The sequence below is a fragment of the Gobio gobio genome (assembly GCF_949357685.1).
Source record: "Gobio gobio genome assembly, chromosome: 20".
NCBI lineage: Eukaryota > Metazoa > Chordata > Actinopteri > Cypriniformes > Gobionidae > Gobio > Gobio gobio.
In genome coordinates, this window is record NC_137113.1 from 45,675,843 (window position 1) to 45,688,461 (window position 12,619).

The 12,619-nt window shown below is 36.1% G+C and overlaps 1 protein-coding gene and 1 long non-coding RNA gene across 3 annotated transcripts in view; both read right to left on the reverse strand.

Annotated features, from left to right (window-relative positions):
• Positions 1–12,619, reverse strand: part of LOC307117027 — a 527,365-nt gene that overhangs the window by 160,613 nt on the left and 354,133 nt on the right. The window lies entirely within an intron of this gene.
• Positions 1,917–12,619, reverse strand: part of frmpd2 (FERM and PDZ domain containing 2) — a 57,867-nt gene continuing 47,164 nt past the window's right edge. Inside the window, exons 25-30 of one of the 2 annotated variants that reach the window (XM_079845729.1) lie at positions 11,853–12,024; positions 7,852–8,063; positions 7,607–7,673; positions 3,453–3,590; positions 2,895–2,987; positions 1,917–2,420 (exon numbers count right to left, since the gene is read on the reverse strand). In XM_079845729.1, coding sequence (XP_079701855.1) covers positions 3,541–3,590; positions 7,607–7,673; positions 7,852–8,063; positions 11,853–12,024 — 501 coding nt within the window. In that variant the 3' untranslated portion in view covers positions 1,917–2,420; positions 2,895–2,987; positions 3,453–3,540. Of the gene's footprint in view, positions 2,421–2,894; positions 2,988–3,403; positions 3,591–7,606; positions 7,674–7,851; positions 8,064–11,852; positions 12,025–12,619 lie in introns of both variants that reach the window. The other variant, XM_079845728.1, reaches the window with a different exon arrangement.

Below are 12,619 nucleotides of genomic sequence, written 5' to 3' on the forward strand. Positions count from 1 at the left end.
GGCTACTTCCAGCAGGATAATGCACCGTCACAAAGCTCCAATCATTGCAAATTGGTTTCTTGAACATGACAATGAGTTCACTGGACTAAAATGGCCCCCACAGTCACCAGAACTCAACCCAATAGAGCATCTTTGGGATGTGGTGGAACGGGAGCTTCGTGCCCTGGATGCGCATCCCACAAATCTCCATCAACTGCAAGATGCTCTCCTATCAATATGGGCCAACATTTCTAAAGAATGCTTTCAGCACCTTGTGGAATCAATGCCACGTAGAATTAAGGCAATTCTGAAGGCGAAAGGGGGTCAAACACAGTATTAGTATGTGTTCCTAATAATCCTTTAGGTGAGTTTTCATATATAATATATATATATATATATATATATATATATATATATATATATATATATATATATATATATATATATATATATATATATATATATATATATATATATATATATATATATATATAAATATATATATAAATAAATATATATATATATATATATATATATATATATATATATATATATATATATATATATATAATAAATATATATATATATATATATATATATATATATATATATATATATATATATATATATATATATATATATATATATATATATATATATATATATATATATATATATATATATATATATTATAATGGGTTTAAATTCCAATCATTTGTGTGACATTTTCTGTGGATTTTTTTTTTTATATTTATTTTTTGTTTTATATATATATATATATATATATATATATATATATATATATATATATATATATATATATATATATATATATATATATATATATATATATATATATTATTTATTTACATTTTTTTAAACTTAATTTTATTTTTTTGTAATGCAAAAACAATATACAAAAACTACTTCTACTTTCCTGCAGGTCATGGTGATTAATTATGAAGTTTCCTGTGATCTTCTCATATTCAACATATTTGGATTGTTATTGGTTCATTTTAATAAGGAATGAGTCACTGATACTGGAATGCATTTTTAAGTAACCCTTCCAGCCCTGCATACCAAACATTTTCAAAGAATTGAGTTTTAATGACACATTCCCACCCGTGATGGTCAGTGACCTCAGCAGTTGTGTGTGTGTGTGTGTGTGTGTGTGACAGGATGGACACAGGCTGAATGTTTCTGCCCATATTTGAGGTCAGAGCCGTTCTGTAACTAACCTGTGATCCCGCAGGTCCTTCAATGGATTCTGCAGATGTTTCTTCTCAGGATGATGAGGAGAACTTATGTTATGAAACTCAGAGTTATTATTTATATCTGTTTAGTCATAACAGTTTATTACAGATTTGAGTATATGTTGATTAGACTGTATAAAGTCGGCCATACATCCATCCAGTCTAATATGACCTTACATCCACCCATCCATCATCTGTCTATTTCTGTCTAATGACATAACATAAAGCTATCCATCCATCCATCCATCCATCCATCCATCCATCCATCCATCCATCCATCCATCCATCCATCCATCCATCCATCCATCTGTCTAATATGATGTAACAAATCTATCCATCCATCCATCATCTGTCTATTTCTGTCTAATGACATAACATAAAGCTATCCATCCATCCATCCATCCATCCATCCATTTCTCTGTCTAATATGATGTAACAAATCTATCTATCCATCCATCCATCCATCCATCCATCCACCCATCTATTTCTCTGTCTAATATGATGTAATAAATCCATCCATCCATCCATAATTTTGCCTGTCTATTTCTCTGTCTGTCTAATATGACGTTCCATCCATCCATCCATCCATCCTGTCATATGACATAACACCCATCCATCCATCCAGTCTAATGACGTAACATCCATCCATATGTAAAATAAATCTATCCACCTGTCTGTCTGTCTGTCTGTCACATGTAACATTTATTTGAAAAAATAAAATAAAATAATAATAATCAAACAGTTTACATATATTCAAAAACGTTTCAATGTTTATTGCAACGTTAAGGATCAGGCGGAAGCTTTAAAACATACAGTACATCATTCAGTTATTGAGACTGCATATCTGAAATGTGTAAAAGTTGTAATATCTTATTTTGACTGCAAGGCACCAAAAAAATAATAATGGCTTGTTATTGCAGTTAAGGTAAAGGGGTATGTTACAGTAAGCTGCCTTCAGCATGGTTTGGTGCTCAGAAAAACATTTTATATTGAGGTTATTTCAAGGTCAAGGTGGCGTAAAGTGTGCTTAGTAGAATTCAGTATGGACTAATGTAATAGACTAAAAAAAATAGTCAAACTATTTTGGGTCACATGAATAGTTTCTGAAGCTGTAATGCCACCTTGTGGACAACTTCTGGATCTGCAGGAACTTCAGTGCAAACATTAGTTTGCCACAGGGTGAGCGAGCTGTTTGTAAATACAAAAAGACTGTATTAAATTTATGTATTCAGTCATTTAGAACATTTCAACTCTTTTGTATTAAACATGCATTAAATTAATATTATGCTTTTTTCCATGTTCATCTCTCTTTAGTTTGTGATGTGGCTGTTCCAAAGTTCTCCTCTATATCAGGGTCAGTGTTTCTGAACTCCATTATAGTCTTGAGTTTTCTTCCGGCAACGATCACGTCACAATATTCCTCATTTAAATCATTCATACGCAGAATAAAGGGGCGGGGCCTGGTTGAGTTAGTTAGTAGTGTGTTGAAACTGTCGGGACATTTCCCAAACACGCTCAAAGTGCTCGACCAATCACAACACACTGCTCCAGCCGACCAATCAGAGCACAGTGTGCTTTTCAGAAGGAGGGGCTTCATGAAGACAGGAACTAAAGAGTGGTGTGTGTCATACAAATCATTAATAAATAAGGGCTTACTGACACTCTCCTTTTTATCCAGTCGAGTAAAGGAGCAGGAAATGATCAGCACCGTGGATCATTGGAAGAGTTCAGACACTGAATTGTATTTGACATGACCTGTAGACACAAACAACACACTTTCAGTAAAATAAAAGACACTCTTCTAGTTGATCTCTTTAAAGTGCAGTGGTAATGATATTAAAGTCTGGCTGGCGCCCTCAAACATGTTTGGTCAAGTTGTGACTAGATTAAGTGCTGAGATCCTGCACATGTTGACCTTGCTTTTACAAGTCCAGGATTATCCCTAGAAAGCATTCAAAGCGTGTGTGTGTGTGTGTGTGTGTGTGTGTGTGTGTGTGTGTGAGAATCTCTGCACTGCCATGTTAGCATACAGAAATGTCTCCAGTAACCTAACTGACTTGAAAGCAGAAGTCGAGATTATTAAAGTGCGAGAACTAGATTTTCGGTAAAGTCACAGAAATCAATCTGGCTGTATAGGAAAATTTATAATTTTACTTATGCGCATCATCCACCTTATTAAAGGAAAATCAAACTCTCTAGCTCCACTCTGTTGTGACCAACCGCTCTGAAGGATCCATCCTCTCCCATAATGCACCAGGACTCCTCTATGACCTTCCTTCCCAGGATTCAATAGGACTTCTTTCACGGTTCAGCTGCAGGTCAGTTGGCCTATTTTCTCAGATATAGGTGGAAGTGTTCCTGAACAACAGAAAACATGATTCCACGTTACTGTAAACACAAATCAGTGACATTGTTCACTTTGAATATTTCATTATAAATAAATAAATAAGAAATTGCATAGGCTACACTCCCGGTCAAAAGTCTGGAATCATTAAGATTTATGTTTTTGAAAGAAGTCTCTTCTGCTCACCAAGGCTGCACTTATTTGATCAAAAATACAGTAAAGAACTGTTCTCTATATGAATATATTAAAATGTAATTTATTCTTGTGATCAAAGCTGAATTTTCAGCATCATTACTCCAGTCTTCAGTGATCAAATTGAACGTGTCCGCGCTGAATAAAAGAGTTTATTTGAAGAAAATCTCACCTCAAACAGCAAAAACATTTCTAATAATAATCTTAAATGTTTGTTGAGCAGCAAATCATCATATTAGAATGATTTCTGAAAGACCATGTGAGACTTGAAGCTGGCTTCTGCTGATGAAACTGCAAACTATTCTTCAGTAAATTTCTCTTTCATTTATTTGCACTCCTGACTCTTGGTCTTCATTTTTCACAACAGGTCTTGGGTCCTAAACTGTTATCCCCCAACACACTGAAGACTGGAGTAATGCTGAAAATTCAGCTTTGATCACAGGAATAAACAGGGTTCCCACTCTTTTTCAGCGATCACTTTCCAGGACATTATCAATTTTACTACGGCTGGAATAAACGACGAGTATCTTGTCAAATTGAATTAAAAAAAAGGTAATTATGACTTTTTATCACGCTATTCTGACTTTTTCCTCGCAATTGACCTATCGGTAAGCCCCTCCCCTCGAACCCAGATGAGCCAATGTAATGTAATATCATTGTAAGACAGTTAGCAACTCCATTTGTTTGTCCGAGTTAGCAACAGTAACTAAGGGGGGCGGGGCTTACCGATAGGTCAATTGCGAGTTCACATAATTGTGATATATCCTCAAACATTTATAAAGTCAGTTATAAAGTCAGAATTGTGAGATATAAACTCGCAATTCTGAAAAAAGTCAGTCTTTTTTACCTCAGAATTGGACTTTATAACTCGCAATTGCGAGAAAAAGTCAGAATTGCGAGTTTATTTCACACAATTCAAACAGTTTTGATTTACAAAATTGCAAGATATAATTATGTAAACTCGCAATTGCGAGAACTATTTTTTTAGAATTGTGAGATAAATAGTTGCAATTACCTTTTTTGTTTATTGCCATGACTTAATGCTGCGTTCACACCAAACGCGAATAGAGCGTCAAAATGGCGTCTACCGCGTCTAGTTGGACGCTTGAACATTTTGAATCCATTTGCGAGTCCACAGTGAATTGGACGCGCGAATAAATCGAGCGTTTGAAGCTAAATAGATGCGCGTTCAAGGGTCATAAAACACCACTCTGCCTCTTTTCATTTTCATTAAAAATATATATTAAACATTAATAGCCACACAAATGTGGTCCAGGCAACTCCTACATTATCTTCACTGCATGTATATTTAAATATCCTTAAAAAATAAAGTTATGAAACTTCTCTTTGCCCTCAGTCAAAACGATTTGGCAGACAACAAATTATAGATTCATGACATCAAAGATTGCCCGTTAGATCCACACAAGACAAACCACTACAGGACATCAGAGCCAGCGGCAGAAGGACTGGCAGAGGAAAGGCTGCTCTTGCCGGGGTTAATGAGCGCTGAGCGCCTGGTGATCGCCTGGATCTAACCCTAACCCTAACCCTAACCCTAACTCCAAAAACAAAAATATTTTTTTATTTGATCTCTTTATAAATAAACCACAGATTTGAGCTTTAAACAACTACATTCTCACCTGAAAAAGTCTTAAAACTACATTTTGTAACACAATAGTAATATTTTTAAATTATGCGGGGTTTCTCATCACGTCACTTCACCACGTGACAGCAGCGAGCAGGCTCCTGATTGGTTAACGTGGCACGAATTGACGGCAAAGTTCAGATTTTTCAACTCGGGGTCAGACGCGAATTCGCTTCTAACGCGAGAATGCACAAAAGCACCACTCGCGCATAATGCGCGTATCGCTTAAGACGCTCAATTTGCGTCATTCGCGCGAATTGGACACACGAATGACGCGGAATCGTGTCTATCGCGCCGCAGGACCTCCAGACGCGCGTTAAAGCGCCTTTCCATTGACTTAACATGGAAATAACTCGCGCCAGACGCTCTATTCGCGTTCGGTGTGAACGCAGCATTAACAATAAAATCAGTTTTTAATATGAGCTCCTAATCATACATTATGACAAATGTTCTCGTGTCAATATCATTGAAAAAAAATATTAGAACTATTTTAATGATTTGTTTAATGTAATTTAATGTCATTGTTTTGAGCCAGGGATGAGCTCTTTGTTCTCGGCTAAAGAAAAAACGAAAAACTTTATATTAAAAAAAAATTATAATTTAAAATTTTCTCTCATTTTCCATGTGTTTTCCAGGACTGGAAAATTTGTCATCAATATTCCAGGTTTTCCAGGACGAGTGGGAACCCTGAATAAATTACATTTTCCTACAACCCCAAATCAGAAAAAGTTGGGACAGTATGGAAAACGCAAAAAAAAGAAGAAGTGATTTTTAAATTTACTTTGACTTGTATTTCATTGCAGACAATATGAACACAAAATATTTCATGTTTTGTCTGGTCAACTTCATGTCATTTGTAAATATGCATCCTTTCCTGTCATTCAGACCTGCAACACATTTAAAAACAAGTTGGGACAGTAAAGCATTTACCACTTTGTAATGTTGCCATTCCTTTTCACAACACTTAAAAGACGTTTAGGGACTGAAGACACCAAGTGATGAAGTGTTTCAGGTGTAATTTTGTCCCATTCTTCCTGCAAACAAGTCTTAAGGTGGGCAACAGTACGGGGTCTTCGTTGTCCACACATTCTCTATTGGAGACAGGTCGGTTGCTGGTAACAGTCTGGATGATCCTTTTCTTCTTTGGTCCGGAGCACACGGCGTCCATTCCTCCCAAAAAATACCTGAAATACTGATTCATCTGACCACAGTACACGTTTCCACTGTGTGATGGTCCATCCCAGATGCCTCCGAGCTCAGAGAAGTCGACGGCGCTTCTGGACACTGTTAACATAGGGCTTCCTTTTGGCACAGTACAGTTTTAACTGGCATTTGTGGATGTAACTACGTATTGTGGTACTTGACAAAGGTTTGCCAAAGTAGTCCTGAGCCCATGTGGTGATATCGCTTATAGATGATGACGATTCTTGATGCAGTGCCGCCTGAGGGATCGGAGATCACGGTTGTTCAGCTTAGGCTTGCGCCCTTGTCCTTTACGCACTGAAATTCCTCCAGATTCCTTGAATCTTTTAATTATGTTATGCACTGTTGAATGTGAAATATCCAAATCTCTTCCTATCTTTCTTTGAGGAAAATTGTTTTTAAACATTTCAATAATTTTCTCACGTATTTGTTGGCAAACTGGCGATCCTCGGCCCATCTTTGCTCCTAAAGGATTAGACCTTTCTTTGATGCTGCCTTTGTACCAAATCATAATTACAATCACCTGTTGACATCACCTGTTTCAAATCACATCATTATTTAACCATTTTACCTCATTACTAGCCCTAAATTGCTCCTGTTTTTTTTTTTTTTTTTTTATCTGTTGCAGGTCTGAATGACAGGAAAGGATGCATATTTACAAATGACATGAAGTTGACCAGACAAAACATGAAATATTTTGTGTTCATATTGTCTGCAATGAAATACAAGTCAAAGTAAATTTAGAAATCACTTCTTTTTTATTTATTTGCGTTTTCCATGCTGTCCCAACTTTTCCTGATTTGGGGTTGTATATGTTCACATAGAAAACAGTTATTTTAAATTGCAATAGTATTTATAATAAGAGGCTTCTTTAAAAAACATTAAAATTGATTTAATATTCGGAAAACTGATTCCAAACTGTACTTTAAGTATTGTTGTATTAACAGATGAATGAGTCTATTTTGTGTGTGTTGTGCATTCTCTCCATACCTTGAGCAGGACGGCAGAGAACCAGCCGCACCTCTGAAGGACAATTCCTCAGTAACTGCAGCACTTGCTGAAGGGTCAGAGTTCACAGGCCAAATGTCAATTTAAAAGTAATGGTCTTTGTCTTTGCTCTTTGTTTGCCCAGAAAGGAATAATTGGACCATAATTAACAAGTCCTGACCCTTCACATGGTTTACGTTCATAATCCTATCATGTCTGGAATGGTTAAAGAAAAGCTCCCTTGTTACCTGATGGGACAAGCCCTTCAGTGGCTGTCCGTTAATGGACAGAATGACGTCTCCCTCCTGAATCTTGCCACTCTCCTCTGCAGGCTGACCTGGGAACAGCGTTCTTATTCGCACAATGGAGCCACAGTCGAGGGAAGTGTCCAGCTCTGAGATCAAAAAGCTGAAGCCCAGACCGTTCAGTCTCTTCTTAAGAGTCACTTCCTGAATGTTATCTGGGGACAGAATTAGACACATTTAAGCCAGACCTGTGGAGGTGACGTCACATGACCTGTGGAGGTAATCCTGAAGCACAGTGGACAGGGCATCTGTGTGTTTCTTTAAAGGTTTTAATGTTGTCTGTATGTCTATGTGGTGTTTTTAATATGCTTTAAGACAAACCATGTGCAGATACATAAGTCAACACCATTGTTGAGTGTTTTCTCCTTAAAACTGCAGTGAACCAAAGACATCATTGGTGTTTCTGATGTCACAAACTACCTTGTAACCAATCAACGTAACTTTGTCCATGTTTAGCATGGGAATCCAAGTCTTTAACAGTGTAAAAAGCTCGGTATGCATGAAACAGCATTTCACCCCCCCTTTAAGGGAATAAAAAGACATCTAAACGTTTTTGAGATTTTAAAACTGGCATGAAACAGTCGTTGCGATTGCCTTTTCTTTCTTATTGTGATGTATATCCAGGGTTGCCAGGTTTTCACAACAAAACCCGCCCAATCGTTACTCAAAACTAGCCCAAAACAAGCCCAATCGCATTTCGGGGAGGTTCTCCGGTAAAAATCGCATTTGGGGGGTTAAATATGTGTGTTTTTTTGCAGGGCTGCCTGCTACATTAGCGCACATTTATGCCATGCAATTGTTTATGAACTAATGCTGATGAATAATGACAATGTTTACTTTACGATGTTTATATAGTAATATGTTTTAGACGGTTGTAACAATGCATATTTTATCTCATCTGAACTTGAATGAGCAGCTGAAACTGCAATAGAGGCGCAGACATTTCAAAATAAGAGTTTATGTGTATTTCGAGCTTGTTTATCATTAAAAGTCACACATTATATATTCGTTTTTGCTTACACAATAAACTGTATTCAATTTAATTCCCATTTAATTTATAGTCAGGAGCAAAAACCAGTATTTGACACATATTCAATAAAGTATCAGGGTTATAATAGTTCACTAAAACCATTAAAAAAAACCTTCATTACTTGAAATTAAATAAATGTTAACTGAAATTAAAAAAAATAAATAAACAAACTTATTTGAAGCTTTAGCTTAACCTGATATGGCCTACTGACTAAAACAGAAATACAAAGTTACAAAAACTATATAGATGTTTTTAAAAAACAGACAAAAAAGTGAACTGAGCTCTTTCGTATATTTTTAATGTCAAAAATAAAAATGATGTCAAAATGTCAGTTCAAGTGACAGTCGGTTATGTAATGCTTAAATGCTTAATGTATTAAAATTGAACTAAACTCATTAGATTTTAGGAGACTAAATCTACTGTAGATTTATTTGACTTAAATCGTATGATATTTAGTCAACTAAAACTAGACGAAAACTAAAAACAATTCAAGACTAAAATATGACTAAAACTAAATGGCATTCTAGTCAAAAGACTACGACTAAAACTAAATCAAAATTTGCTGTCAAAATTAACACTGGTAAAAAGCTCAGCAGGCACGTGCAGAGGGGGGGGCTTTGGGTGCTCGAGCCCCTGCCCTTTTTCAAAATGAATCAAAAGTGCCCCTCTCAGACAAATATCAATGATAATATCGTGGTCAATAAAACGAAATAAATGTAATTATTATAACATGACAATGTATACAATGGTAACGAACGGCTCAAAAGTCGGACAATTTCTGTTGAGGCGTTGCCATAACGCGTTGCTATGGATCGCGTGCGTTTTGATTGACAGCTGATTTTCCTCTGTTCGGAAGCGGCTCTCGAGCCAAATATGGTCCTTTCAGAGAGTGTGTGGCCTTACGGGAAAAAAAGTAAACCAATATTTTTTTTCATCCATAATCAGAGCTAATGTGTTGATTTAATTACAAATCTATATATTATATATTTTAAAGTATTACACAATTCACCAATGCCCGTTTGTCATGTATATACACCAACCAATCGTGATCTGGCAAAGCAAGTTCAAATTCCATTGGGCGATGTGAAGTGGAGCGGTAATTTTCTGTTCTTATTCATAAATCGGTTGAAAATTACATGGACAGACGAACTAACGTTTGTGGAACGATTTCCTGCGGTTTGTCTCATTTTATAAATTGCATCACTGACAAAATCGATTTTAACAGACAACAAACAAATCCCTGCACAAAACCACAGCAGCAGCAGCAGCAGCAGCAGCAGCAGCAAACGTTGCATTAATGGTAAGTGTTAAATTCACTTGTATTTATGTATATTGATACACCGTTTACCATTTCATGAAACTATCAAAGTTAACAAAAACCAAGTGCCACCAGCATACAGGCCTATTATGTGAAGATACGTGAAAGGACTTTATTATATTACCATTTTTGAATATTATGCAGCATTATGAAAGTCTCTTATGTTCATCAAGCCTGCATTTATTTGATAAAAAACAGCAATATTGTGAAATATTATTAAAATAATGTTTTTCTATTTTAAAATTATTTAAAATATAATTTATTCCTGTGATCACAGCTGTATTTTCAGCATCATTACTCCACTCTTCAGTGTCACATGATCATTCAGAAATCATTCTAATATGAGGATTTAATGTCAATGATTGAAACTGTGATACTATTTTCAAGATTCTTTGATTAATAAAAAGTTAAAAAGAACATAATGTAATAAATTTCACAATATTAGGCTACTGTTTTTTCTGTATTTTTGATTAAATAAATGCAGGCTTGATGAGCATAAGGATATATATATATATATATATATATATATATATATATATATATATATATATATATATATATATATATATATATATATATATATATATATATCCTTATGCTCATAAGGTAAAGTATATATATATATTTACATAATGCCCCTTTTTTACATTTGAGCCCCTGCCCCTGAAGAACTCTCTGCACGGCCCTGAAGCTCAGTATGCATGAAATGGGAATAAAAATCCCCCCCTTCAAGGGAATAAAAAGACATCTAAATGTTTTTGAGATTTTAAAACTGGCATGAAACAGTCGTTGCGATTGCCTTTTCTTTCTTATTGTGATGTATATCCAGGGTTGCCAGGTTTTCACAACAAAACCTGCCTAATCGTTACTCAAAACTAGCTCAAAACAAGCCCAATCGCGTTTCGGGAAGGTTCTCCAGTAAAAATTGCGTTCGGGGGGTTAAATATGTGTGTTTTTTTGCAGGACTGCCTGCTAAAATTCTCATTCCTGGGGCTAAATATCACATAATTGGGGTCGCTTCAACCCGTGGACATGAAAAACAGCCCACGGCAACAGTGTAGAAGTAGCCCTGAGTAAAACAGCTTTTTGAAACAGGAACACATGTAGGGCGGGGCTTGATTTTGTCCGTGGGGAATTGATTGGACGGTTGTGGTTTGCTATTGGTGGATCTCATGTGAGTGACAGGTTTGCCCCGCCCTCATCATCAGAGGAGAGAAGAGATGCAAAAGGGAGGGGAAGTTATTCTGATTCAAGATTACGAGGCACATTCATTTAAAACAAAAACGACGATGTGCATGGATAAATCATTTATAATAAATACTGCAATATGCCATATAAACATCAGAATTTATTTCATGGTGACTATAAAACCAAAACAAATATATACAAGTTTTTAAAGGTTTGAATGGGCTCGGAGAGAAAGGTTAACATATCCTGATATTTTTAGCCTTTTGGTGATATTTCATATTCTAAGATGATTTAACAGGGGGAATATGATGATGTGGTGTAGTCGTCTTCAGACTGAAACGCCAGTACTGAATCTGAATCAGTGTATACACCGTTAAAGGGGTGCATTTACATGCATCTTTTCATTACCGTCCGACACGAAGCTGTAGTCTCTGGGCTTGACGCCGAAGGGTCTCGTCATGGTGATGGCAGGGCAGCTGTTCCTCGGTGTGTGGACGATGAGTGTGTCCCGTAACTGAGGGTTTATAGGGCGCTGCGGCAGCACAGATCCTCCGTCCCGCTCCAGCACCAGACTCACCACCTGCACACACAGACACAGAAAAATAATATCAGTTCAGCTGAAGTGGACTGACCACATCTATCAGCCTCCAAAAACTCATAAAAGCCATACAATAGTCTTTATTCTGTGAAAATCTTTAGATTTTGGGTTTTTTTTGTCACCTTGACATGCATTCATAAAATGTATGGGGGGAAAAGCTGCATAAATATTCTTCAATGTTTCTTTGTTTTACATAAAAAAATAGCAGCATAAGAGGCTCATACAGAAAATGTTATGGTGTTTCATGTTTTGATATTTGATACATTAGGCTTTTATGGATCATACAGTATGATAAAGTGAGAATATGGAGATCACAAGTTAAAAAAAGGCCCAAAAAATCCCCATAAATATGCAATTTGATGCATCTCTTTAGATATGACCCTAAAATATGAAATCCTGATAGCTGGCAATAAATCAATGAGAGGTTTATAACCGCATATCAGACTAATTACATAAAATGCATATACATATTAGACTCATCACTCTATACACAACAATCAGACATAACATTATGACCTAATATTGTGTTGGTCCCCCTTTTGCTGCCGAAACAGCCCTGACCCGTCGAGGCATGGAC